This window comes from Gambusia affinis, linkage group LG09 (assembly GCF_019740435.1).
Source record: "Gambusia affinis linkage group LG09, SWU_Gaff_1.0, whole genome shotgun sequence".
In the NCBI taxonomy this organism is placed as follows: Eukaryota; Metazoa; Chordata; class Actinopteri; order Cyprinodontiformes; family Poeciliidae; genus Gambusia; species Gambusia affinis.
Genome location: NC_057876.1, coordinates 20,427,400 through 20,454,500, shown reverse-complemented (window position 1 = coordinate 20,454,500; position 27,101 = coordinate 20,427,400). Strand labels below are relative to the sequence as shown.

Here is a 27,101-nt window from a genome sequence, read left to right as displayed (position 1 = left end):
TTTGTAACGCAAATCAAAGGTTATACGTGGATTTCTGAAATCAACTGTAAGGTCCAGATAAAGTATCGAAAATTAGTCATCCTAGCAATACTGAATCCCTGATCCACCTGCGGAGCTGGATGACACAATGTGAAACAGGGATATATTACAAAATGAAGACATAGGCAGAAACCACAGGCTTCCGCAAGAGCAGACACGCCGCTTCAATTTATAGAGTCCATCTGATTATAAAAAGTTTGCTTGGCAGAACAGGATGCAGATAAAAACTTGTTGAATATGGCACATGACTATGCTTGCATTAAAAGCATTACATAGATTTGAAAAGGTTAGAGACCCCCTCAGAAGTCCCCCACACTTCTTACACAATTCTTAAGTGAATATTTTACTTCTGGAATTAAATAAAATGCTGTGTAAGCATTTCAAATCATGTTTGATCCTCCAACAGAATCCTGTCCTATCAACAGATTCTCCCACCTGAGCTGTGTCTGTAACTTAACTCTGATTTAAACTTCTCCATCACATTATCTCTGATCTGTCTGGTGTGCTCCATTAGTTGAGTTTGATTTTATGTAGATTAAAGGTTAGTCTACCACAAAAATCCCCATATACAGGCATCATATATTTTCTGTAGACGTTTCTATCTTTCTCACCTGAAATCTACTGACTGCGACAGCCCCCTCCGACAGGGCTCTCACAGCCAGAGGTGTGACTTTCAGGGCAAAGGTCATGGAGTTGAAAACAGCAACTACAGTGAAAGCCTTATGAATAAAAAAAAAAAGTTACTTGCAGCATGTTTTTCTCAGTTATGAAGCCAACACAACAAAGCAATTTGAATGGATTCATTAGGCAGTGACAGAGATGTTGTTTAAAAACTGTTAAAAAACAAAGCATGTGCAAAGCTGACAATGGTATGAATACCTCAGCTGCAGTGAGGTCATAGCCCAAGGCCATATGCAGGGTGAAAGTGCACACACTCGCTATCACGACGACTATAGGAGCTACTCCCACTGTGAGACTCTGGACGACCCCGGCTCTCTCCAGTATACCCCTCTCTTCTGATCGCACCTCTGTGGAACAGACATGAAAAAGAGAGATGACTAAGAGGACAGGGAAAAAACTAAGTAAAGTAGGAGCTCCCAAAGGGTCTGCCAATGAACATTTAATCAACAGCACCCCCAGAGTCACTAACCAGCACAACATGCATGGAAAAACAGATACAAGAGGGACTACAAGAGCCTCTCTCTTGGAGGAGCTTAAAAACCTGCTGAGGCTTGATAAAGCTCTGGACCTGAAGCCCAAAAACGGCCCCTTCCTCCATGTTTGTATCTACTGAATGCATATGCTGGCTGCTTTGTTACCGGGGCATATTGGGCGCCAACGTAGGAACAAAACGCTTCAGCATCTTAGGCTCCAGCAGTACAGTATGTGAAATACGAGAATTCCCTCCTCCGAGTCCTCTCGGAACATCTTATTCCCCGTTTGGATTCCCTTTAGATGAATTTCTGTGTGAGCAGCAGAGAATGAGTCACACACCCAGGCCAAATACCCTGATCATCCATGTAATGGTGATACTAATTGAAAGGAATGGCTCTGTAACCCATAAGGCTCGTAGGTAATTAAACTGAATGCCAATTATTTATCACTGTAATAGGTCATCACAGAACAGCAGTAAAACTGAGTCCCACTTGATTAATTTGGAGAACGATTAAAAAGGGAGGAAAAGATCCTTATCTGTAAACATGTCACGACATGGAGAGAAAGGCTGCGCAAAATTGTTTAAGAATAAAATCTCAGATTTCGTTTTTTTATTTTTATTTTTTTTAGACCAAACTCGATTTCCGATTTTAACAATTTTTTCCCCACTTTGTCCTTAAAGGTGCCCTATTATGGCCACAGAATAAGTGGCTGGAGAGGAAATGAAAGCAGACACACTTGTATTTGCTGTTCCTTGAACAGGTTAGGATAGATTTATGGACTGTACAGAACATGTTTATTACATTTTTTGTACAAAATTATTCTTAGATAATGAGATTTTAGTCTGCTCTTTGAGCTCCTTTCAGAATGAGCCGTTTTAGGGCCTCTTGTCATTTTAAATCCAAATAAGCTGCTGTTGGCCACGACTCCAACATTTACACTCGCATGTGAAAATGGGTACAAACATATGCACAGTTATACATCTGCCCCACTTCTTCTGGAAGTGAGGCAGAAGAAGTGGGGTCTCCTGCACAATCAACAAGAATTTGGCAAGTGATTTCTGAATGGTAAATCAACAACAAAATGTTGATCTTTTCAATCAACCATTATGCACAACATACAACCATAAAACCAGTTGACCAAATGTACTGGAGGTCCCCTTGTGTTGCTAAGTGATAGGCAGAGCTTGGATGGGTTGCTAGGTAGCAGCTAAGTGTGACTCACCAATTGTGAAGTTTTTGAAATGGCTAATTTTCCAGACACTATAAAATGGCTGGGTGATATTCTTCATGCATTCGAGCTGTTTCTAGAAGCCGTGAGACCCAAGCGGAAGTATAAAGATATGCAAAAAAGATTTTTTTTTAAGATAAATGCTCTTTAAAAAGAGTACAAATGACAGAGAATAACTTAAAAAACTGGTTCAATCATTCTTCCTGTGAGTTGACCAGAATTCAAAGCTGAAATAAAAAGAATCAGCAAAAGATATTGGTCAAAAATAGAAGGTAATTCCTGAGTGGCTAAAATCACTCTGAACTCTGTAAAAACCAGAAGTGCATAAGTGGAAAAAAATAATCCAGATTTTCCAAACATTAACACCCACAGAGAGGTAGAAAACATCTTAGAAGACACAAAGAAGCACTTAAAGGAGAAGGATTTGGGGTGATGGAGAAATCTCTTGTCATTTGCAGGTGACTAATATTAAAAATAAAGTCAACATGAACCCACAGAAGAAAAAAGCAGCTCTGGATTTTTCAGAGAAGCACAGAAAACAGGAAACAGGCCCTTGCATGTAAACGCTGAGTCATGTAGGAAGTCGACAGGCACTCACTGTGAATGTTCTGAGAGAATGCGTCTTCCCAGCAGTACATCTTGATGAACCTTACACAGCCCAGGATCTCGTTCATGAGCCTCACCCGGCGGTCAGTGACTGCCACGCACTTCCTGCGGAAATACGCCGTCAGCCTCGATGCGAGCATCTGTCCAGATGGCCATGGGGAGAAAAAACGATGACAGAATAAGTGGCAGGACAGGAAATGAAAGCAGACACACTTGTATTAGCTGAGCTGTGGGGCCTCTCCGGGAGACCAGAGTGATAAACGCCCTTTACATGAACACCAAAGTCTCTGGCTGTGCCTGAGGTGTAATTCGTGTAATTTGACGTTAACAGCACAAAAGGTGATGGGAGATTTATGGTCACATTGTTATGATGCTATTAAGAGTGCTGATGGGGTTCTTGAAAAATCTGTAGAAATTATTGCAAAAAAGATCTAGTCAGCAGCAGTTTGTTTTTTTCAGTCTTTTGAAATTTCCTCTTTGTTACCCTTGAACTGTTAAACATTTTCTCACATTACAAGAAGAAATTTAAAAGTAATTTACAGAAATTTGATGTGACAGATTAACACAAAGTAGTCTATAAATGAGTGGTGTAAAGAAAGCAATACATGTTTTTTGTCAAGATCTCTTAGACTTTGGGTTTGCTTTATTTTGTTATTTATATTCTGCTTGTGCGTGTTCTTTCAACTACTTATCCCATTTGCTCAGAGATATCTCTGTCTGTCCTTCATTTGGGTCGAGCTCTACGCCATTACATGACAATTTTTCAACTTTTTTATAAATAAAATGCATAAAATATCTGCATGCATTTGTTGTCCAGCCCCCTTTACTCTGAGGCCATTAAAAAAAGAATAAGTTCAACCAAGGCATTCATAAATCAGCTAATAAGTCAACAGAGCCTACTTAAAAAAAAAAAAAAAAACTAAGGTAAAAGGTAATTTTATTTATCAGGCACATTTTCAGCAACGAGGCAATGCAAAGTGCTTGTATAAATACCCCTGGCAGCATCATGCCGTGCGGTGGCTTGTCTCTAGTAAGGACAGGGAAGCTGGGTAATGGGAAGAAGAACGGATCTAAATTAGGCAGTGGTGACTCCAAAGGGAGGCAAGACAGGGCCATGGACCCCTCTGGAAAAATGCTGGTCAATAAGTCAATAAAAAAAATACAAAACAAATAAATAAAATTTAAAATTTTACTTTAGCCGTCTTCCCCTTCAATTTTTACCGGCTTGGTCTGGCCACATCTGCAACAATTTTCTAGGGATGCTATTGAAATTAGGTTAATAATGGAACAAAATTTGCTAAAAGCTACAAAACGCTAAATACTGATGTGCAGAAATACATCCCAACCTTCATCTCCACTGCATAATGCTGCCACCATATAGTTGCACTGACTTGTAAAGTAATTTGTGGGAGAGGTGGATACAACAGCACAATTTTGAGATTTATGTTTTACTTTGAAAACCAAATTTTTTTTTTCCAACTCACAATTATGCACCACTTTCTGTTACTCTATCACGTGACAGGATTTACAGAGCATAAAGACTTATGTAAGGCACTATGATGGACACAGTGACGGACACACAAAGCATCACATTCTCCATTGCCGCAACAAGAAATCATACCATAATTGGGTAGAAGACAATGAAAATGGCTGATCCCAGCAGAGCTGTGGGGCCCAGGAAGTAGGCAGTGTAAGAAAGGCCAAGTATTCCCACCAAGGGCCCTCCAGCCAGCAGGCAGCCCACTGACACCGCTTCATACAGCCGCTGGCCATCACTGGAGCAGATATTGATCAGCTGGGCAGGGAAAACAAAGACAATTCCTTGTGTTTATTGAGTTAAGTTGTGTGACTAATTTTAGTCAATATTGCCCTAAAAATGTGAGATTTGTAAGGAAATGATCAGGATTGGTGGACTGGTCAACCGTCTCAAGCATCAAGGTGTGACTCTATTCCCTCTCCACAGATGCCACCTACCTCGCCTGGGGTGATGTCTTTAGTGTTGCGCAGGCGGAGTATTTTCTGGAAAGCAAATGTGAGTGCTGCCCCACGGAGGCGCGCAGCGGTGCGGTAGTTTACAGCCCACATGAGTGCCAGAGACCAGGAGCGCATCAGCTCCATGAGGAAGATCCCGACTACCAGAGCCAGGCCGTACTGCACGGAAATCTGGGAGCTCTGGGAATATTCCAGGAGAGCTCGGACCAGCAGAGCCTAAGTGTGGACAGAAACGAGGAGGGTAAATGTAGCAGCAAAAAAAGAAAGACATGTGCATAGTTTAGAAAATATGATGGAGTGTATAGTGTATGATTGAAAGGGAAATAAGATGAGAAATAGTAGCTCCAAAGTAAGATAGTTCATTCAATACCAGCTACACTGAGGATACATAGTGACAGAACAGCCAAGGGGACCCAAATCTGACTTTGTTTTCGTCCATATATAATCCATATTTGACTTTTTAACCCATTTCCAGTTTACTTTCCATTAGATTTCTCATTTAAAACATCAATGATGCCACTGTAACAAGGTTCTCTAGGGAGTTGGAAGTAAAATAGGTCCACAGCCTTCCAAGTCCTGCAGAGTGCTCAACAGTGAGTATGAGGTGTGTTTTCATTTCACACCTGATGTGCCTGGAGTGTTTTATACCCATCAGTTCAACCCTGAGGTGCTGGGTTTGATTCCAGGCCCACTCTCAGCCCCCTAGAGTTTGTAGGAGCAGTCAAGGGATGATAGGATCTGTTTTGTTAACCTTAGAGTCAGGTGTCTGCTTTCTGCAGATGGCTGTGAAGCGGCATGGATGAAAATCAGCACCTCCAATTTCAAGACCATGGTCGTGAGCGAGAAAAGGATAGAGAGTCCTTTCCAGGTCAGGTATGAGGTCCTACTCCCAGTGTCTGGGGAGAGAGAAGCCTGGGTCTCTCTGCTTAGGCTCTTGTCCCTGTGACCCAAACCCAGATTAAGCAGAATAATGATAGATGGATCTACAAAACCACTAAAGCCATGAAAAAGCTAGCCCTATTCTCACCTCGACTGACTAACACAACTGCAATTAAAGTCCTAGTAGATCTTAACAAACTTCACAAGTCTAAATTTGTCAGGCACACTCAGAAAAGCCTTGTCTATCCCAAAAACACAAACAACTGGTTGGCATGTAGATGGTGTCTAATGCCTATTATGAAAACCATTGTCAATCTCCAAAATGCTGCAATGCAGCACTTTTCTAACAGGAGTCGAAACATTTTTTTTCTGCAACCCTTACTACTCTGCTCACAAAGACGTCAATATAAATATGGATCCTCATTCAGCCTAGTGGCTAAGGGCTAAAAGAACTGGACTCAGTGTCATATCACATTTATAACCCAGGGAACGCCATGGGTTACTGATTAGAAGTGAACTAGAAACCACTACAAACTTTGGTCAACTAAAGAAAAAGAAAATATAACATTGAAACAAATGTTTCGATATCCAGTAAGATAATATAAGTCCTTTGTCAGGTATTCACACTTTGCATGAATGTATTTACATTTTAAAGACTTTCTGCAGAAAGTGGGTGCAAACAAATGTGGCCAGTGATGCATATAAAATCTAAGACCAGTTAAATATCTTTATCACATCTTAAACTGCAGGAAAAATGCCACACAATGCTGTTGTGTGATCATGTGCAGCAAATAGTTTAGAAAGCAATGGGAGAGAAATGCATCACTGACCAAAGACTAAATCCAGTTAATGCTAATAAACGTTGGCAGCACTGATAAAACAAGGCAAACATACCGCAGCATTAAAAATAAACTGCTAATGGTCAAAAGGAACAATGCAAGAGAATTTAGATAAGAAGTAAATTTGAACTTTAAACAAGGTTGTGAAATTATTTCAAGTTTCTGATATGGAAAGCCTAGAAATATGCACCTATTGAATATTTTCTCTGAGGGCAAATTGGCAAAAAAAAAAAAAAGAAGAAATAAAACAACCAGAGACATAAAAAAAGAACTACCTACACATTTCTGACCACATACTAATTTGAGTTTCTCCATCACCATCAAAGGCTTTGTTTTGCTTTAAAATACCAAGTCTAGCAAGAAAGTGAATGAAGAAATTTTAAGTACAAACAAAGACCCCTCAGGTGAGGATTTATTCTCAAAGGAACATGAACAGAAAGAGTATTTGAATGGTACTCACGGGTCCAACGAAGCCTGCCACCATTGTGAGGAGGAGAGAGAAGATTGCCACCAGCATCCGGGTTTGGCAGAACCTCCAGAAAACTCTTGTCAGCGACGCACCTTCTCGTCCACGCATTTTCAGCTCATTGTGCCACAAAAACTCGAGTCTGAAATTTGAAAAAGAGAAAGATTCACTGCTATTGCCATAATAAAGCATGCAGGTTTGGCCTTTACAGAGGTCAAGATCATATTAAGTAAAAGAGAATATTCTATATATTGCTCTTTTGTCTTAAAATATGTACAGGTAGTGTATGAGAATGCCAAGAATCCCCCCGGGGGGATAAACAACCTGGCAGGCAATAATTCTATGTAAAAACCACAAGAGACAAGCAGCTAGTGGTGTTAATAAAAAAGGTGACCTACAATATAAAATCATGAATGATGCCTCATGTAATTAGTCTAAGAAAGGTAGGTAACATGTTAAAGATGCTCTAAAGTACCTCAATAGCTGCAGAATGTGGCTTGAAGTGGATAAATATCTTGTTGGCCAAACGCTTCAGGCTAATGAGTCTATAAAGCAGCAGCGAAGCAGCTGCAGAAAGTAATTTACGCCCCAAACGACTTTATTAAAAACGTATCAGAGATAGACGGAGCATTAAGCCAGCTACACGTTCACAATGCCTGATAATTACTATTCTAAGTCAAATGGTGCTGAATGTAGGAAATTACAATTAAATAGCAGCCAAAAGCAGCACACACCCAGCTTGAATTAGCTAAAATGAGTGTGTGAGAAAATAGGCAGAAAAGTCATCAGCAAGAGGAAATATTGAGAATCTAGTTTAGCTCAATTTTAACAAATGAGTGACTAAAAAGTTTCTGAAAGAAAAAAAAACTCTTAAATGGAAAACAATCAATACCTACTGTAATACTTTGAAAAAATAGATGACAAAATATGATTTCACTTAATAATATGGCCACTTTTTAAGCTTTACTTTCATGTAAAGACTTTGCCTTACAGCAGTGGTCCCCAACCACCGGGCCGCGGACCGGTACCGGTCCGTGGACCAATTGGTACCGGGCCGCGCAAGAAATAATTAAATATGTCCGTTCTATGTATTGAGTATGGAGGAGCTTTTATTTTGAAAATCGTACACCGGATGCCGAGGTTTGAGTCATGCGCTAGCTCACAACGCGCGCACCCCCCGCGTTCGATCTTCACAACGCACGCACGAACACCCCCCCCCCCCTCCCCCGGTCCGCAGGAATTTACGAAGGCTTGGCCCGGTCCGCTGTACTAAAAAGGTTGGGGACCACTGCCTTACAGTGCCACACTATTTAAACATGCTCCCATCTTGACACAAAAACAAAATCACTTATAACAAGACATTTTATAAGACATGTTATAAGTGGAAAAATTTGCCAGTGTAAGAACTTTTTAAAATAAGTACAAAGGAATTATTGACTTCAAATCAAGCTCATATATTTACCTGAAAAGTTACTTGTAAATTAATTTTGCTTTATTTCAAGTGTACCAAGACATTTGCACCAAAAACTAGATGTTCATACTTGATAAAATTTTGTGGTTTTGGATGATGGCTTGAAAAGTCTTCTGGGAAATCTTGGGGTACTGTTTTACAACCAGTGAATAATTTGATGTTCGCTACAACTTCATCCCCGACCTGTCTGGTCTGTTCACTGTTGTTCATGATGATGTTTTGTTAGAGAACAAACACCTTTATTGATCAAAATTGAGTGCACAAAGACCTGATTACAAGACCAGAAAATACACAGATGTTTTTTTAATTCAACCACTGAACCATTGAAATATTTCTAAATACAACAAACATCCGAAATTTTTTGTAAAAATCTGGGACAACAATAAAAACCCTAACATGAACATAACAGTGAAAAGACGTCTGTGTTGCAACACAAGCTCTCGTGCATCTGGAGACTCCTACTGAAATGTAAATGAGGACACAGGGGCAACAATGTGTGCTCCGCAAGTGGGACTATTTGCTTTTTAAGCAGGAACTAAATGTTCCTCGCAGCCACCAGCCAGATGGCAAGCAATGCTGATGTTTCAAGAAAGTGATGGACTGGACATCACGATAGAGGTTTGCACCTGACTGAGCACCAACAAGTGTCAAGTCTCCCAGGGTTTCCTTTCTTTTTTTTCCCCTCAAAATTCTCCATCATCTCTGCAATGATTGCATAACCATTCCCGATATGCATGACATAACGTAAAGCATACAAACACAGCAGAGAGGCAGCATAGTGGTTCACAAATGCTTCTTTTGAATAGTCATAAAAGAAGAAGAAATGCACCGTCAGACACTGAACCACAATCTTGCTGCAGAGCAAGTCACGCAGTTGTCACCAGATTCAGGAGAAGTTCCTCAAAAGTTACCCTCCTCTATATTGCCAAGTCATGCTATTGAGATGTGACAGCATAAGAGCAATGAAGAAAAGGCGTTTCGTTTTCAGTGAGGGTCTAAATGCCCTCTAATGCGCTTATTTCTAGTCTTGGTGGTTCATTCAGTAAATTTGAGCATCACAATTTCTTAAGCCGTGCTTTGGCAGCCAAACAGAGACAGTCAGTGACAGCTAATTATAGTGACAAGTCAGGGAGGCTGTCTGAGACTCAGGTGGAGGAGTGACATAAGCACACAAGTCAGGCAACAACTCTCACTGTAATCTCTAATCCCTGCTATACTTAGACGCCCCATCCCAACCCCAACACAGTGTTCCTGCGTTACTGTAAAGGAGAGACAGGCTGATCATCACTCAGGTCTCATGGAGCAGACTGAGCACATCTCACAAACAACAAACAAACAAAAGTCCAGCACCTCAAGTTAAAGGTGGCCATCTTTCCCAGAAGAATTTTAAGTTAAGGATGATGTGCAAATCAACTATAAGACTTACCTTCATACTTTGTTTTATATTTTATTGTCTAAAATAATTGGAAAAAGGTTGATAATATTTCAGCAATTTCTGGTCCAGACAAACGTTTGTATATTTTGTTGGCATATTATGTGTTTAAATGACACAAACTAGTATAATTTATTTTTTTTTCTCCTTTTTTCAGACTAAGATGACAGGATGAGCACTCAAAATAGAAAAATCCCAGTAGGATTAGATCTTTTGGGAAATAAAGCAAATATTGAGGTTAATGTCTAAAACTAAATTAGATGGCCTCAGGCCTTGTAGTGCTTCCTACAGCAAAGGAAAACTGAACAACTTTCGCATTTCTTCAATTCCATCTTTGAACCTATTCAAAGTCTCCAGTATTTCTGTCTTTTTACACCTCTGGTCACTTTCAAGAGGACAATCTCACCTTTGAGAGTTGACCCCGGATTCTTCGTGGCAAGACAATCCCCACACATCATCTAAAGACAAGCTGGACTGCTTGTAGGCCCTCAGTGCCAGCGGGGAGAGCCATTGAAGAGTCATAAAAGAGAAGAGGCCGGCGTTATCAACTGGGTGCTGATGCCTGGAATAGAGCAGAAGATGTGGAAATTTGTGAGAGCCCTAAAAGTGCAGCGCTGACACAGAGATGCTATGTTATTTCTCATGGAAGAGGTGACTTTGATGGCCAGAGTCAGCGGGAGAATCCTGCCTGCAGTGTTTGGACAGCAATTTGCACACTCTTCACAGAAATCTGAGAAAGCAGTGAAAAACAGCAGGGCAGGAGGGGTTTATCAGGTGAGACATGCTCAAACATGGTGCTGTGTGTCACCGAGGGATAAGTTCCCATGCCTTATCAGGGCCTCCTGCTACACCCCAACAGTCAGCAGAAAACTGCTGAGTGAAACACACACACAATGTATGTCATATTCATTTAATAATGTCATAAAGAGAAGCATTAACATTAAATGTTTGAATTTAGTCTCGTTTCTCGTAATCCACAGGATCAAAAGTTTAAACACTCAGCTTCCCCATCAATATTTGGTTTAATCAATCAATCAATTTATTTGTATAGCACATCTCAGAAACAAGGCAGTTCAAAGTGCTTTACATTATAAAATCACAAAATAAAAAAGTCATAAAAACAATATACAGTCACAAATGGAGAAACCAGTAACAAATGTTACATTTTGTCGAGTATCATCATCAATATAATCATAACAGGGGATTTAAATCCCATGAAAAAAAGGACATTTCTTTATAAGCTTTGTTCAGCCACTAGCAGTCAGCATTATACTGGAGCTCAAGACTTAAAAAGCTTAATGTTAGCTGCTTTATGCATTCCAAATCCAGCCTGCTGGTGTGTTGGGGTTCATTGTCCTGTTGGAACAAAGTTGTGTCAAACCACAAAGCTGATACTTTAAACTAATATTGACAAATTTAGAGACAGTCTTCCATTTCCACAAACCCACAGCACGATGCTGCCACCAGCATGACTGGTCATTGTTAGAGTTTTCTAGGGTTTAAAAGCTTTGCTTTGACTTTACCAAACCAAGTACTTGCTATTGAGGAACAAATTAGTTCATTTTTAGCTTGTCTGACCTTAAAACCTTCTCTAGAAAGTATTGGGCTTGTCTGTGCAGGCAGTTTTTATACATTAGTGAAGCCTAAAGGAGTTTTAAACTGGAACAAAGCCTGTCGCAATAAGCAATAAATCTCCTAATCGCATGACAAATTAAAATTAGCTCTATAATTTCTGTTCTAATAAAATTTTTTTGGAAGGGCAATTTTGTTTACAGGGACTTTATAGTCCATTTCATTTTTGCTTTCAGTTGTGTGTGGTTCTTATTTCTGCTTTATTTATTGTTTTTTTTGTCGCTTTGTTTATTTGTTAATTATTTTGGATATTAAGAATGTCCAAAATAATTATTTACAAAATTTTAATTTATTATTCATTAGGAGGGCAAGCTTGCATTCTTAAGCCATTATCATTATTGTATTGCTTGAAAATGCTCCCACAACAGCAATGTTATTGTTTATCACAATAATTTCTTGGACAACTTATCATCCAGTAAAACGTGTAATTGTGACAGGTCTAACTGAAACTTCTTTTGTAGTTTTTATGTTTTCAGTCCCTGCTGATGCAGAAGTTATTCACTGGAAACTGTGACAGTGATGTTCAAATATCAATATGACTTGAACACTGTTGTTTCTTTGTGGTTGTTTCTGGACGTTATAACCAGTTCTATTCAATTTGAGCATCACAATTTGGGTGAGACTGCTGAAACAGTAAGCCCAGCTTTTGCACAGTCCTTTCCTCAAATATTCAGAGAATTTGGAGGACTATGCTTCAAAGCTGGGTCACAAAACAATTTAAATAAATTGCACAGATTCTGCCAAGAAGGGTGGTCAAATTTGTGGTTCAAAATATGCCAGAAGCTTGGCAGCCCAACATTAATGTGAAACTGATGCTCGTGATTCACGTATGTACATTTCTACTTCAGTCTTCTGTTGCTAATGTTAAAAGACATAAACATTAAATAAATGACTGACTTGTGTGTTATCCTGAAGGGCTTTAAAACCTGCAGGCTTTTCCGGTAGCGGCCTCGTCTCTTCGGCCCCCTCTCTGCCGATGTTTCGCTGTCCTCCTCCTCATCCAGGCGAGGCAGCGGCTCTGGAGAGGACAGTGAAAGGCCTTCCACCCGGCCGGCTGCATCCAGGGCATCAGGGAACATGGCGGGGCCTCTGCAGATTTAAAAAAAGAAGACTGATTTTAAAAAAAATCAATCAAGTGTTTTATATCAGCTACGACATAAAACAACAACTACCACTGCTACTTAAGATGCTAGACAATTTTAAAAACTGTTTGCTCTGGATCATGGCATGAGCTTTGTGTATCGATTGACATGTTTTTATTCAAATTCTTCAATAAGTCAACATTTATACACTGCATGCTGTAGAGCAAACAGTTATTGATATGTGTAAGCTGGAAACTCGTTGTTTAATCCTGAAGTATACATCTGTGTTTATGAAAAAGGAGATTTAAGTTTTATTTGATACAAACAAAACTAAGGAGATAGAAATGGGAGATATTGGTTAAAAGCTGAACATTTTAATAGTACGAGTAGGAAAGAACGTAGCGTAGAAATCCATTTAAAGTTAAAAAGTTATTTTATCTTTAAATGACTTATAAAGTTATTTAATTTTAAATAACCAAATGGTTGAAGTGGGAGATTTTAAATATCTCCACTTTCATAATGAGACATCCATGAAAATAACCCTTGCAAAAGTTTTTTTTCTAGTAACTATGTTGCTAATGATGGCAGCATAATTTGTTGCTGATTTGTTATTTTTGTAGACTTGTGTTCATCATTTTTGGGTTGTTTGGACAATTATTTCCCTTGTTTTACGGTGCAGCTGCAATAGTTTTTGCTTAATAAAACTGTGTCATAATCAAATTTGCATTACCTTTACAAAAACTGAAAGCTATTCAGTAAAAATAACAATAATGAAAAACCTCTGATCATCTTTGAAGCATAAAATGTTATGTTCGCTTCAGAAGACAGTTACAATAAGGGTGCAAATCAAATATATTAAGATGAATACGAGGATTAATAATATTTGAAACAACTGCAGTTGCGGCTTAACTGCTTTAAAACAAACAACAACAAAAAAACAACTTACAAATAAGAGAGCTTGCCACAAGAGATCTTTTGAGAATCTTTAGGATGTACAGACACAAACTGTGATGATGTGGTCCAACTATCTCATCACTGACATAAGATTATACTGCAGCAATAATGCCAAAGTGCTTCTATGCCAAATGAAAAATCCAGCTTTAAAGGATTTGTTTTGCCTGTAGACATTTTAACATATGATGAGTTGAAAGTTTTGAAAGCTTCACTGTTCTCCACATTTCTGTCAGCTGACTTACTAATCTTCACAGAAATGCACAAATCTAACAGACTGATGTGTTTTCTAACAGGCAACAGGTAATCTTTGTCTGAAATGCTACGGTATGCGCTTTTTTTTAATCACTCCTAAGCTGACATTTTCAGCCACTCTCAGTGGGAATAGATAAAACACAGTAATCCACCTGCTCTGTCTTCCTTTAACCACGAGAGCTATTACAGAAAGCAGTGTTTTGCTGAATCACCTTCTGCGATGCAGATAGTCTTTTTTTAAAAAACACCACCTTGCTCGGAGGTCAGCACCTCTCTCTAGCATACAGCTCTTATCTATTTAAAGACGGCTTGCCAGCCGCTGCGAGTGCTCAGAAGCAGGTGTCTGAGCTGTGCCAGCGCGTCCCGTACACCATCACTGATCCCTTCTGTAGCAAAGCTCCATTACAAGGTCAGCTGGGCCTGGTGTGGGCCACAATACTGTCCTCGGAAAGCAGTCGGTGAGGAGATTCAATACTGACAGCTCAGCTGGGGCAAAACAGAAACTGATACCAGAAGTAGTGTTGGGAAATATGCAGAAATACAGTCACTGTTGATGCAGCAAGAACTAAACTTTAGAGGTTAGGAGAAAGCACAAACCCACAGCCTTCGTGTGTGAGGCTTCTCTAATGGCTGTGACTCAGAGAGGCGACAACTTGATGTGCACTAAAGGCAGCCAAAGTTTGCTTTCATGTGTTGTACAACAATGTTTTAAACAGAGCAAATAATCCAAAGAATGATCTTACCTGTTAGTCAAGTTTAGTCAGAAACCAAGACAGTACAGGTTTCTGACACACTGTAGTAACTTGAGTACTGATTTGTGAAGAGTGTGTCAACAAAACATTGAAAAATGGATGGGGAGAAAATACTTACGAATTTTTTTCAGAATTTCTGCATGTTAACAATGTTAGTTGGGTTAAATTAGTTGTCTGATCTGATCTTAAGTAAATTCTTATGTCTTTATCTATTGATTTTAATCAGCCAGACTTTTAAAGTTTTTCTGATTATATGTTGCTTTTTGCAAGTTTTTGAAGTTTAGCAGCTTTATAACTCAACTTCTGTCCAGCATTACTTTACGCAAAATATTTCTGTTCCATTGATTAATCAACGTACCTATGCATATACACAGATTTATAAAATTTTAAAGGGTATCTATATCTGTTTCCATTTCTATAGCTTAAACTAAGCATGGAACATTTTCTAGTTTAAGGAATAGAGTATGATTTCAAAAACACATTTTTTTTTGCACCTCTGGAGTTTAAAGTCCTCCAAGTGTCACTGCAAATTTTGGCATGTCAGCACATGAAAATTTGAATAACACTAAAGTTGTCTATGAATAAAGATAATCTTTATCTATGAATAAAGATAAAGTTACGTATAACTTTATCCTAACTTTATCCTAGTGCAACAGGAATAATTGTTTATTTTTTAGTTTTATATAAAAACAACTGAGTGGCGTTTTAGTTTAACACCACTGTATTTTTACTCAACAGAAGAACCACACAACATGAGAGAAATATAACACTGATAACAGTTACACTGATAACAGTTTGACAGGCAGAAATAGCATTTGAGATCGAAAACGGTGACATTCGAAGGACTGTTAGCTGAAAACATAACAGATACTCAGCTAAAGAAGCAGGTATCCACAAAGCCCTATGTCAGGTCCTGGCTGGATTGTGTTCAGTAAAAAAAAAAAAAAGAAAAAAAAAAAGAAAAGTGTTTTTTATACTGTTTACCTTAAAAGTACACACTGAACATAGAGTTCCTGTACAGTCTGGAAAGAACTAGAAAACCTTTACTCTGATATATGCCTTTTTTCCCTGTTTCAGGCCTAAATCAGAACAATTTTATCCATCTATTCATCCAGCCAATAAAACTGATTTAATGGGTGTATTATACATCTATTAAAATGGTATGACATCCATCCATTAAAATAACTTGTTTGTTCATTCATCCATCCATCCAATAAAACTGTTTGACCACCATCCACCCCTTCATTCATTGAAACTACTTGTCCATCTATCCATCCAACCTGTAGCTTGATCGAATTATGTACAGTAAACTCATATTAAGCTATTTTATTGACACTGGGCCAGGCAAAATGCACTAAAAACTCTAGAAACTTGTATCGGAGTGTGAAATTTAAACATGAAATGTTGTAGAAACCGTGTCAACAGAGTCTTCAGTCCCGTCATGATCAGGTATAACCAAGGCAGTCAAAAGGTCCAACTTAAAAGCTTCAGAAGGCTTCCAGAAATCACTTCATCAACAATACTTTCACAATGAGCTCTTTATGGAATAATATCGAGAAATCATAAATGGCTTAACAGTTGTTTTGAGTGCTGTATATTTCCACTTGTTATCACTTACGTTTAGTTCCGCCAATCGCGGGTCGCTTTGGTAGCAGTTCAAATGTGAAGCGTGCTGAAAATCAAGAAAAGCAGCTGAAGATGAGCATGATGCCTCCTCTTTTAGCTTTTTAAACTTTTCCAACGGCGTGCGGACACATCTCCCTTTACAGCCGCCGCGGTGCTCAGATGGAAACACTGGCTCTGGACATGGCAAACTTTCCGCCTCACGTGTATATAGTGCGTGCTGCTTCCTCCCAGCGGTGTCCACGGCTCTGCTCCTCCGTCACATAACGACGTAAGGCGGTCACACAGCCCGGCAGGGGGAGAGGAAATCCCGGCTTCACTCTGATGTAACAGTGGCTCGGCCAACCGGTAACTCGGCTGAGCGGTCACCTTGGTAACGGAAAGGAAAACAATGGGCGGAGCAGAAAACGTGACAGAGAATCTGATTGGTTATTCCCTGATGTAGTTAAGGAAAACAATAGATGTGATTGGCTATCCTCTGAATTAATGAGTGTGTCTTTGTAGGAAGAGCAGACAAAATGAAAAGGACAAACACTTTGCATAAACCCTTTGGTTTTATAGTTTTGTTTTCTTTGAAAACTCATTAAATGCAAATATTGAAAAAAGCTACAAGTACTGAATAAATTAAGCATTCAAACGAATTTGAAAAATGCTTTAGAAGTAATGCTTCAGTGCATTTGTTTGAATATGAAGGATTTAGACCAAGTAGAGTTTTTAGTATTCTTTCAAAGTTCAGGGAATTTTTGTTGATTTCACTTTAATACACACGCAAAAGCGCACACCTACACCCCTTCCCCCACACACGATAACCTCCCATTGACTACAAATTTTTGTATTCAGAAAATCTGAATGCTCTCAAAAATCAAATTAACACCGTGGGAGAACAATATACATCTTTGAATAGCGTTTGTAGACTGCAATTACAGACTCAACCAAATGTTATTGTGAACAATGAAGCAAAAATAAATAAATAAATAAATAAATACATTTGAAAAATCCAAAGGTAGGGAGGGCAGATTTTAAAATCATAACTGAATGTTTTTAAAGGTTATAAATTTTACTCAACTGCCATTTTGTTCTTACTTATCTAAAATCAGATAACTTGTATGTATTTTAAAAACAAAGAAGGATATTTGTGCTTTCCAAAAGTGGTGAGGTGTAAGAAAAGTTTCTTTAAAAAATGAATAAATAAAAATCTGAAACTGTTTTGAATGCACACAATAACATTTGTCGGTAAATATTTTGTAGAACCTTCTTTTGCTTCTGTGGCAATAACGTGTCTTTGGATGTCACTACAGTTTTTCAGATCTACTGTCATTCTTGTTAGTAAAATAGCTCAACCTCAGAAGAGTATCTGCGAACACTTTCCATCTGCTGCAGATGAAAATCCCTTTGCATAATACTGCCACCACCAGCATTAGTAGTGTACTTCAGTTCCTTGTGAAATGTTCAAAGATTGGAATATTGTTTCATAATCTAACCTTTCTTAAAACTTCAGTACAACATTATCCCTGATCCCTCTGGGGTGTCATTGGTTTTCATGTAGCTGTTTGTTTTCTGATGTTTTCTAACAAACATCTGAGGCTTTCACTGAACAGCCAAACAGACTAATTACCTTTTAACTAATGTCTGAAGCACAGCTGATTCCACTGGTTTTAATTTAGGGGTATCAAATTGATGGGGACAAAAATACAAATACAAGGCACATTTTTTAAATTCATTGTAACATAAAACTGAACTTTTTGTGGGTAATACAATGTAATTTTAAAATAAGTTTGAGATCGTCTTGCCCTTATTTCAGTTTCACAGCTTCACTGTTTGGTAAATTATTTGCTGCAAAAACAATAAATAAATAAATAAATAAAAAACAGAAATAAGATGTTTGTTGTTTCTATGCTGCTGTGTACAAACTCAAAAAGCAGTGTTTTGGGCACATAGTTAAAATTGATACCATACATTGAGCATTGCATTAATAATTGTTAAAAAGTCTAAGGACAGGATTTGTCAGAAAAAAACAAAAAAACAAACAAAAAAAAACACATCACAAAGAAATCCGTAAAGAATAAGGACTCAAACATTTCAAGGCTCAAAACAAAAAAGGAATCAACAACTCCAAAGCCTGCAGAGAGTCTTTTGATGTTCAAGGAACATAAAAATATTAAATAATATAAACATGCTGTTTCTGATAGGGAAACTGTACCTTTTCAGTTTGTGTGGTAGACAACCTTCAGTGTCTTGTGACCTGAAGGTTGGGGGTTTGATTCTAGCTTCCTCTTGCTATTTGTCAATGTCACTCTGGACATGGCACTTATTATGCAGAAGGTCAGTTTTAATTCCTATGAATTACAGAAAGTTGATATTGAAGGACTGTGGCTCCAAATCTTTAAACATCATCTCAGCTCAACAGCTAGATTTCTGAATCTTGGAGACAGATGGGTTTTAAAACCGGACAATAAACCCCAAAACACATCAAAACTGGATTGAGAATGGATAAAGCAGGATAAAATTAACTATTTGTAATAACATTAAGCCCACTGAAAATGTTGGTAGCATGAAACCAATTAAAGTGGACTTTAATTGGTTCTGCCAGTCGTGGAACCAATTACTCATCTGATGAGATTACTCATCTCCTACTCTCATCTGATGAAAGTAGGAGTCAAATATCGTGCTTGAATTTTACCAGAATTTTGATGATGCACACAAAAAGCACATGAATTGGAAAAGAAGCAAAAGAAATGAATTCAAATAAAGAAAAATCACAACAAATTCAAACTTATTTTCAAGATTCTCTGTAGTTGTATAGCCATTCCATTGAACTAACAAAAGATTTAGTAAAAGATCAAAATAATAGGACTTCCATGTTAATGACAAGGGTGTGCAAACCTCTGACCTAGATTTAGCTAGGTCAGAGGTTATTTTTTCATTCTTGGAAGGATGAAGGTATAGATTTTTTCCTCTTCTGCTGCCCAGTCATATACAGCAGCTACCTCTTAAGTAAAGAGCTACCAGTAGAAGGAACTTCTCAGACAGCAGACACAGCAGAGGTGTGTTGGTCATATAATCTATTATCATTAAAAAGAACAAGGACGCATTACTGGTGATGAGATTGGAAATATAATTTGTCTAGCAGTTTTTAATGGCCATGTCTGGACTGCTGCTGTAACCGCAGATACAGTAACCATAGATCCTGATGAGAGCATCTGGGGAATGGACAATAGCATCTTCCAGGAAGCTGCATTGATCTGACGTTGTAATTGCCTACTTTACATGACGAGATCTGCCATAAACATTTTAGAGTATTCAAACGGCAACTGTAATTGAAGGCATCTCACACTAATAATAAATGTACAGGCAGGAGTTTTATCACATGGACAAGGGATACATTGACACAGGGAAGTACCCTGTAAGTACCAGGATGTCTGGATCCAGGACAGTACACTGTAAAAAAAACATTAAAAATGTAGGGAAAGTATCCTGTAAATATTCAAGGTGTTCTGTAAGCTCTGAGAAGGTATGATTTGCGTTCTGAAAGACTGAACTTATCATGAAAGAAAGTACATTATATGATCCAGGAAGTACCCTATAAGTGTTGTGAAAGTTACAATTAAGTACTTGAAAGTACCATGTATGTTTCAGAAAGGTCATATGAGGAAAGCATCCTACACTATCCAGGAAAGTACCTAAACTTTCTGGGCCTAAAGAAAGTAGAAAGCTAACGTGCTAGACAAAAAGTTAGCTCCATTATTTGCGAGAGTGTGCCCACCATTGTTAAATCACAAGAAAGATGAAAATGTTGAGTGAACCTTGAACTGAAGGGGGGCAAATTTATCCTCTGCTCATAAACACATCAAGCAATCCAAAACGTATATAAGAAGAGATACAGTGTGTACAGAAGGTCATCAGGACCAAAACCTTTGACATTTTGAAGAAATTTTATGATGCAGTTTGTGTGGAGACCTTTCTGTGCACAGAAAATAAACACGCTACTTCTTCTGCAAATAATTTTCTACTTTTTGTCCTCACATTCAAAAAAAGTACATATATTATTAAGGGAACCATTTTGTCCAATCTGTGAGGAAAAAGGACTAAGTTACATGTAATAAAATTAGTGTAACAACATAAACCGATTTTAGATGCCATTTCTTCATCCTTCAACATCTTTAAGATGTAATGTGGCACTGCAAACTGGCTGCCAGCCATCCCTGCTTGACCAGCAGACAGAAAAAAAGCAATAGTTCGAATTGCGAGGAAAACCATCGATAGGGTCTCACTTTACTGAGCTGGGAAATTTGCAGAACGTCTGCAATCAATGCTCTGAATGCGGACTGTGTTATCAACCCCCTGAGACACTTAAGATAAAAGCTAAGCCACGGATCAGGCTAGAGCACAGCACAAGTCCCTCTATTTCTGCTTTTCTGCCTCTGCTTTGCGATTTAGGGGAGAACTGGGCTGTGGCTGATGGATATGTTCGGTGAATGAAGGGTACTGAATCTTTTATAAGTGGATTTAAGGTGTATAACATTTTTTCTATCTATGTCTAGGAGCTACTAAAAGTTATTAAACTTTCTCTTCTGATATAGCCTTTCCTTTCAGTGCAAAATCTAAAAACAGGAATGTCCCATGCTTTAAACATAGCTGCAATTCTGATGTTTTTGGCAATGACAAGGTACCTGTGAATGCAAAACTTAAGAAGAAGACATGATTTTATTTTATTTGATTTTTTTACAGTATTCGAAAAGAAAACAGAAAGGTTTTTCCCTCACAGTACTATCATGTTCTGAGTGGATAAATACATAAAACAGCTTGATTTGTTGAGCTGCCGATATGCATTAATATTGAAACTCACTTTCAAGCTGCAGCACTGCACATTTCAATTACTCCAGTGTTTACGTTGTGCAGCTGGTGCAAGCGTTGCCATCTTAGGTCCAAGGAAACATACATTCAATTAGGGAGGGCTTTTAGTGATTCAATCCACAGAGTGAAGGTTGGGAAAAAGCTTTTCTTATACTGTGTATGTATCACCTGCGCAGACACTTCTTTCGCTCAATGACTTAAAAAAAGAATTTTGCTATAAATGCATGATTTTCTAGTTACTGAGTTTAATTGTGTGTAGTTGGAAGTGCTGGTGGATTTTGCGAAAGCTCTGGTGGTAACTTTAGAAGTAGCTTGCAAGTTCAATAAAGGCTCAGAGTGAAAGCTCTCTGTATATCATTGTTGATTTTTTGCTAACATGGCTTCATGAGATCCTGATCAAGCTGACCGACTGACAGAAAACTGAGGGATTTTTAATGACAACATACAAAGCTATAGTTGAAATACATTTGCTAAATAGTAATCAGTATTTTTGCATAGCTGTAAGAGACAGATGTATGCAAATTATGCCATGATAATATTCCTTCTGCAGGATTTGCCTGTTTTTTTCTGAATTTTTTAATGTGCAATTAGATGAAAAGTTGGATTAGAAATAGTTAATAGTAGACTTCTTCAATTAGTCAAGGGTTAGTTGGTCCAACACTGAGAGTTTTACAACATTGGCTTAGAGACAATAGCACTTCAACTAAAAAAAATTGTCATCCAGTCAAACAAAGTGGTATGATGGTTGGAGGCTCTTTGGCTGATTCAAGACAAGGAAGACTTGAGAGACTTCTTCTCTCTATTTCAAAAATCCTGAAGAAGAAAGTTAAGCTATCAGTGTTGGTGACCTTAAGAACATTTGCATTTTGCTGGGCCAAAATGTATCCACAGTGATATAAAAGAGTTATTGACTGTTATTGCAAATGCTTGATGAAATTTCTTCTCACCAAAGGAGGCACAACTACTCATTTGGCCAATTAGTTTTTCACATGAAGTCAGTTTGGATTGTGTTGTTTACATTTACTTAAATTATTATTGTCGGATGCTAAAAGTTACAACTTAATGGTGACAGAAAGAAAAATAGAAGAAATATGTGTGGGAACAAATGGTATTTGAAGATAACAGGAGAATTATCTACTGCAACTTTGATATTACATGTTTCAAACATCCTGAAATGTTCCTTAAAATTTGTCTGGCAATTGAATGGAAAGTACATTTAATTGGAGCATTGGTTAATGCTCCAACTAAATGCAATATTAGCTTTGCTTTGCAAGATACAGCAAAGCTAATATTGAGAAAAGGCAGATGGAAAGCAGTTCTGCTGGTGGTTGTAAAACAATATGTTGGAGAGACTCAAATATTTGAAGTTGTTTGAAATGTAAAAGGCCACTGGACCAGCGCACTGACAAGATTCAGATGTTTCCTGGCAACTATAAATGTCTGTAGCAACCATAAAAAAATCTAATAAAGCAGCTTATAGTTTTCAAAGAAAAAAATTCAGCAAGGATGGCTATAAATAAAACCACCAGAAGTGGGTCTTTCATCTCTCTCATAAAAGATATCGCACTGGAAAAAGAACCTAAAATTAACTTGTTAATGAATCTGCTACTGATATTTCTGTCAAAGGGCCTACCTGAACATTCAGCAGGACTTTTATGGGGATTCTTATGGTAAAAATAGCTCAGTTTTAAAATTGTCTGGATCACTGTGCTTTTCATAAAGACAGAAGTAGATACATTGTGCTCTGTAAAGCCTTCGCTTTAATTTATGATGCACATTTGGAGGGGATTTTTACTTACAAATTAGGAGTAACAGATTTACTACTGTCCTCCTAGTCAGGGTTTCACATAGGCTAAGAAAAGACCTCAATCCAGAACCGTTAATGATAATAATAATAATAATAATAAAAAAAAAACATGTTATTTACAGAATCCTACAGTGACAATGCATTGTTACAAAGTTTTGATAGTAACCTCTGTGGACAAGAAAAGGTCATGAGAAGTATCAGTGAATAAAAACAAATTGTTCCCATTATTATCACTAGAGTCAGACTCGGACAGAGAAGAGGGGAAGGCGGATGAGGAAAAAGAGACAGCTGTGAAAGTATTTCAGGCGGGTCAGAAGAGGACAGTCGGTTGTCTCTTGCAGCAGAAGTCACTGCACAAATTTTCCAGAAAATGTCAGACAGTTTAATTTTTGCTAAAGGTCATTTTTGATTGTGAAAGTGGCAAATCGGTTTCCAGTGAGCATCAAACTTTACATCCACTGGCACCAATTAAAGGTTCACAACCAAAGGATGTCTCACCATTCCACTGGGTGAGTTCATGTTTACAATTGCTGATGATGCCGGAATGAAGGTTTTCACCCAGTTTTCATCCATTATTTAACATATAACTGTTGAAGAATCAAACAAAAGGAGTATCTAGCTATCTAGCTAGCATGAAGTCTTTTCACTCTAATTCAGGTTTTGCCTAAATGTGACTCTAAAATGTACAAAAAAAAAGAGTTTTAATTTATGAGCTGCTGTTTGACAGATTCTTGCATTTTTCCAATCTAATGTAACAGAAAATTAGTAAATCAGCGTGAAATATATAGTGTTAGCATATTTTGAGCTACCATTGTGGCTAACGTCATGCTAAATTCTATTTACCCATCATTTTCAATTATATATAATTTATTTAAAATGTTACATTCTTTAAATTTTAATGCTGTATTTATTGTTTATTTCATAAACATCAACAAAATAACGAGTTCTTTCTGTTTTTAATTACTAGGCAACAGAAATACAGCTTTTTTACTTTATCCACATCATTCCCTCAAGGCTGTTTGAATACCTACTGAGATTTTCTTTATATTAAACACAAATACCCACTTAATACCAAGGATTATCTGATTAGACCTGGATGTTTAAAAGGTCACAAAAACAAATAAATCAATTTAGTCACAAGAGTATACATATATAAAAAAACAGAATTAGAAAACGACATTTCATATCTCAGAAAAGACCTTGCTGATTTGAGGAGGCGTACAACAGCATGATTGCAATGATATTCTGAATGTGACACTGAACAGAGAACATAAAAAAACAAATGCGGACAGCAGCTGCAGCTCAGCTGGCATTCTGGGACGTGCTTTAAAAACATTCTGCATGAGATTCAAATTAACTGATTCAAAAGGGCATGATATGGTAATTCCACATTTAATATTAGGTAATTCTGTCAGCAACTCCAGTAGAGAGGAACTTTCTGAAAATTAATGATTTATGATTAACTTTAAAATGAGAATCACAGGGAAACAATTTACACATGATAAATTTAATCTTCCCCTAACAAAGAAACCCAGTGTTTTTGGCATTTTTCTGACCTCCCTCCCTAAAATGACGCCTCCTCAGTTGAATAATATTTGAAATACATTATTTATATTCCAGACAGGATTCCTGATGTATTGATTAATTCAGTCTGCAGCCTTCATTGCCTGACAGGTGTTTGCAGCTACTTTCAGAGTCAAAAAACACCTTCATAATTACAATAAAAGATAATTAGATCCTTACAGAGTCTTAATTTATAATAAATGCAACAACGCCTTAATAAATCTCAATAGGTTTGACTGACAAAGGCACTTATACATCACAGATATGATATAATTAATCCAAACAGCAGGAAGAAAAGTGCTTCTGCTCCAGCGTGTTTCACTTGTCATTTTTAGTGTCATCCAGACGTGCCTAACCTGCTTCTCACCCCCAGCAATCATCAGCGTGACTGGGAAGAGATTCAGGCTCTCAAATATCCTTCATATCCTCAAACAGAGAGAATACCGAACACACTAAGAATGACCCGGTGTTCTAACGAAGAGGTCTCACAGGCTAATCCGTCTTTATTTCAGCATACTTTATTTAAAAAGTTAAAATAATACAAGCATTTGATAGTTGTGTTCAATTCTTTTGTAAATATATCTTTTTTTATCATGCCATCTACTAAAGATTAAGAGAAAGCAGTGCTAAAAGTTTCAAATCAGCTTGCAAAATCTCTAAAACTTGCCTAGCAAAAATATTCATTCCCATTTATGGTTTCAGAATTTGGAAAAATCTGGAAAGTGTGGCATGCACTTGTATTCAGCATCCTGAAGACAAACTTCCTGGAAACATCTTTTATTGCAACAGCAGAAGCAAATATTTAAATGTATGCCTCTTCCAGATTTGGACATCTAGACACTGGATGTTCTTTTGAATTTTGAAATCATCATGACATATTTGAAATGTTAGGAGAAATATGAAATGTTTACATGTTGCTTTGAACTTCTGCTGAAGTTTATCACCTGACCTGTCTGCTATGTTTCTTGTTCTCCAAGAAACCTACAGCCTTCACAGAGCAGCTCAGTTTATAATGAACATCTGGAAAGTGTGGAATGCACACAAGGGTACTATAAATGTACTGATTTTATTTTAGGATACCAGACTAAACGGGGCTGAAAAGAAATATTCACCACATTAGATTTTTATGTCTAAAATATATTGAAAACCATCATTCTTCAGCTTTGGTCTGCCACATAAAATACCAAAAACAGATTACAGAGGTTGTAACAGGAGAAAATTCATAAAGTTGTTTTTGCAAGACACACTGAGATCTTTCTGCATAAGGCATAACCTGCTTTTATAAGAATGACTGTTTAATCACAACTAAAATCTACCAGCTGCTGTTTGCTGCTATCAACCTAAACACACCTGGTGAAACTGAAAGCTGCCACTTGTTGGCAGAAGCTTGATGAAAATCTCACAACCACTTCACCCCATCAAGGTATTTTATTCTTGCTAAACGAAAGATGCTTCCTGCATGTCAGTAGAAATGTCAAAGGAGCAAAATAACTGCATCCGATTTCCACATTTGAACGTTTCTCAGGTCAGGGCAGTTCTTCTTCTGCAGCTATGTAAAAGTACCAAACTGTCCACACCTGGTTGATTGGCAACTGTAGACACAAATATAAATGAACCTTTACTTGTGTAGATAATTGGTGTCAGGTCCTTTCTGCTAAAGGTCCCCTCTGTTCGCAACAGCCCGACGCTCGTTAGGAGTGACGGCCCCTTCCTACCTATGCTGCCATGAGTCACACTGCGCTGACATTCAGATCAAGCACCAATCAAACCCACCAGCTTCAGTAAGTGAAGGACCTCGCTGTTTAAATCATGCACCGTTTCTGGAGGAATTCAATGAAAGTATTGATGTATAATGGAAGATTTTCTGGCAAATGTTACTTAACTCGTACAATTCTTCTCACCTGCAGGGCGGCATTTAATGTTACAGGGAGCCTGCTAAGCGGGTGCAAATACCTTATGGGCATTCACGGCGTGCTTTCAGCTCCTGCCTGCTTTGTATGGGGATCCATTTAGGTTACAGTGGGAGGAAAGGAAGGAGGCAGACAGAGAAATGAAGGATGCATAGCACGACATGCTCCACTGAAATCTGCAGCTAAAAACCCCAGACACCCTGGAGAACAGTCTAGAGTGGTTACTCTAACACCATCCACATATATTTGTGCTAAAACTGCAGTTTTTCAGCCATATAGGAACAATATGTATAGAAAGGACAGAGCAGATGTTGCTTTGAGTGGTTGCGGAGGTGGAAATATGATGAGTTTTAACAACTTGTGGGATAATAAAATGTACACGAAACCTGAATTAGCATGCTTGGGACATCCCTCCACTCAGTGTGAATTATACCTGGTCTTGGTCTGAAACAGCTCAGAAGTGAGTGTAGTTGCTGTTGAGCTCAACAGGAGGAGCTGTTGACTCATCACTTCCTGTCATGGAGCAGTTTGAGCCACTTTCATTGATTTATCTGTTGACAGCC

At 38.0% G+C, this 27,101-nt stretch overlaps 1 protein-coding gene across 2 annotated transcripts in view; it reads right to left on the bottom strand.

Annotated features, from left to right (window-relative positions):
- The window catches only part of wu:fb13g09 (multidrug resistance-associated protein 5), a 33,905-nt gene extending 17,124 nt beyond the window's left edge, over positions 1-16,781 (bottom strand). Inside the window, exons 1-9 of one of the 2 annotated variants that reach the window (XM_044127163.1) lie at positions 16,400-16,781; positions 12,639-12,830; positions 10,516-10,671; positions 7,201-7,348; positions 5,005-5,238; positions 4,652-4,825; positions 3,023-3,170; positions 919-1,067; positions 651-758 (exon numbers count right to left, since the gene is read on the bottom strand). In XM_044127163.1, the coding sequence (XP_043983098.1) occupies positions 651-758; positions 919-1,067; positions 3,023-3,170; positions 4,652-4,825; positions 5,005-5,238; positions 7,201-7,348; positions 10,516-10,671; positions 12,639-12,820 (1,299 nt within the window). In that variant the 5' untranslated portion in view covers positions 12,821-12,830; positions 16,400-16,781. The remainder of the gene's footprint in view (positions 1-650; positions 759-918; positions 1,068-3,022; positions 3,171-4,651; positions 4,826-5,004; positions 5,239-7,200; positions 7,349-10,515; positions 10,672-12,638; positions 12,831-16,399) is intronic. The other variant, XM_044127164.1, reaches the window with a different exon arrangement.
- Between the last annotated feature and the right edge of the window lie 10,320 nt (positions 16,782-27,101).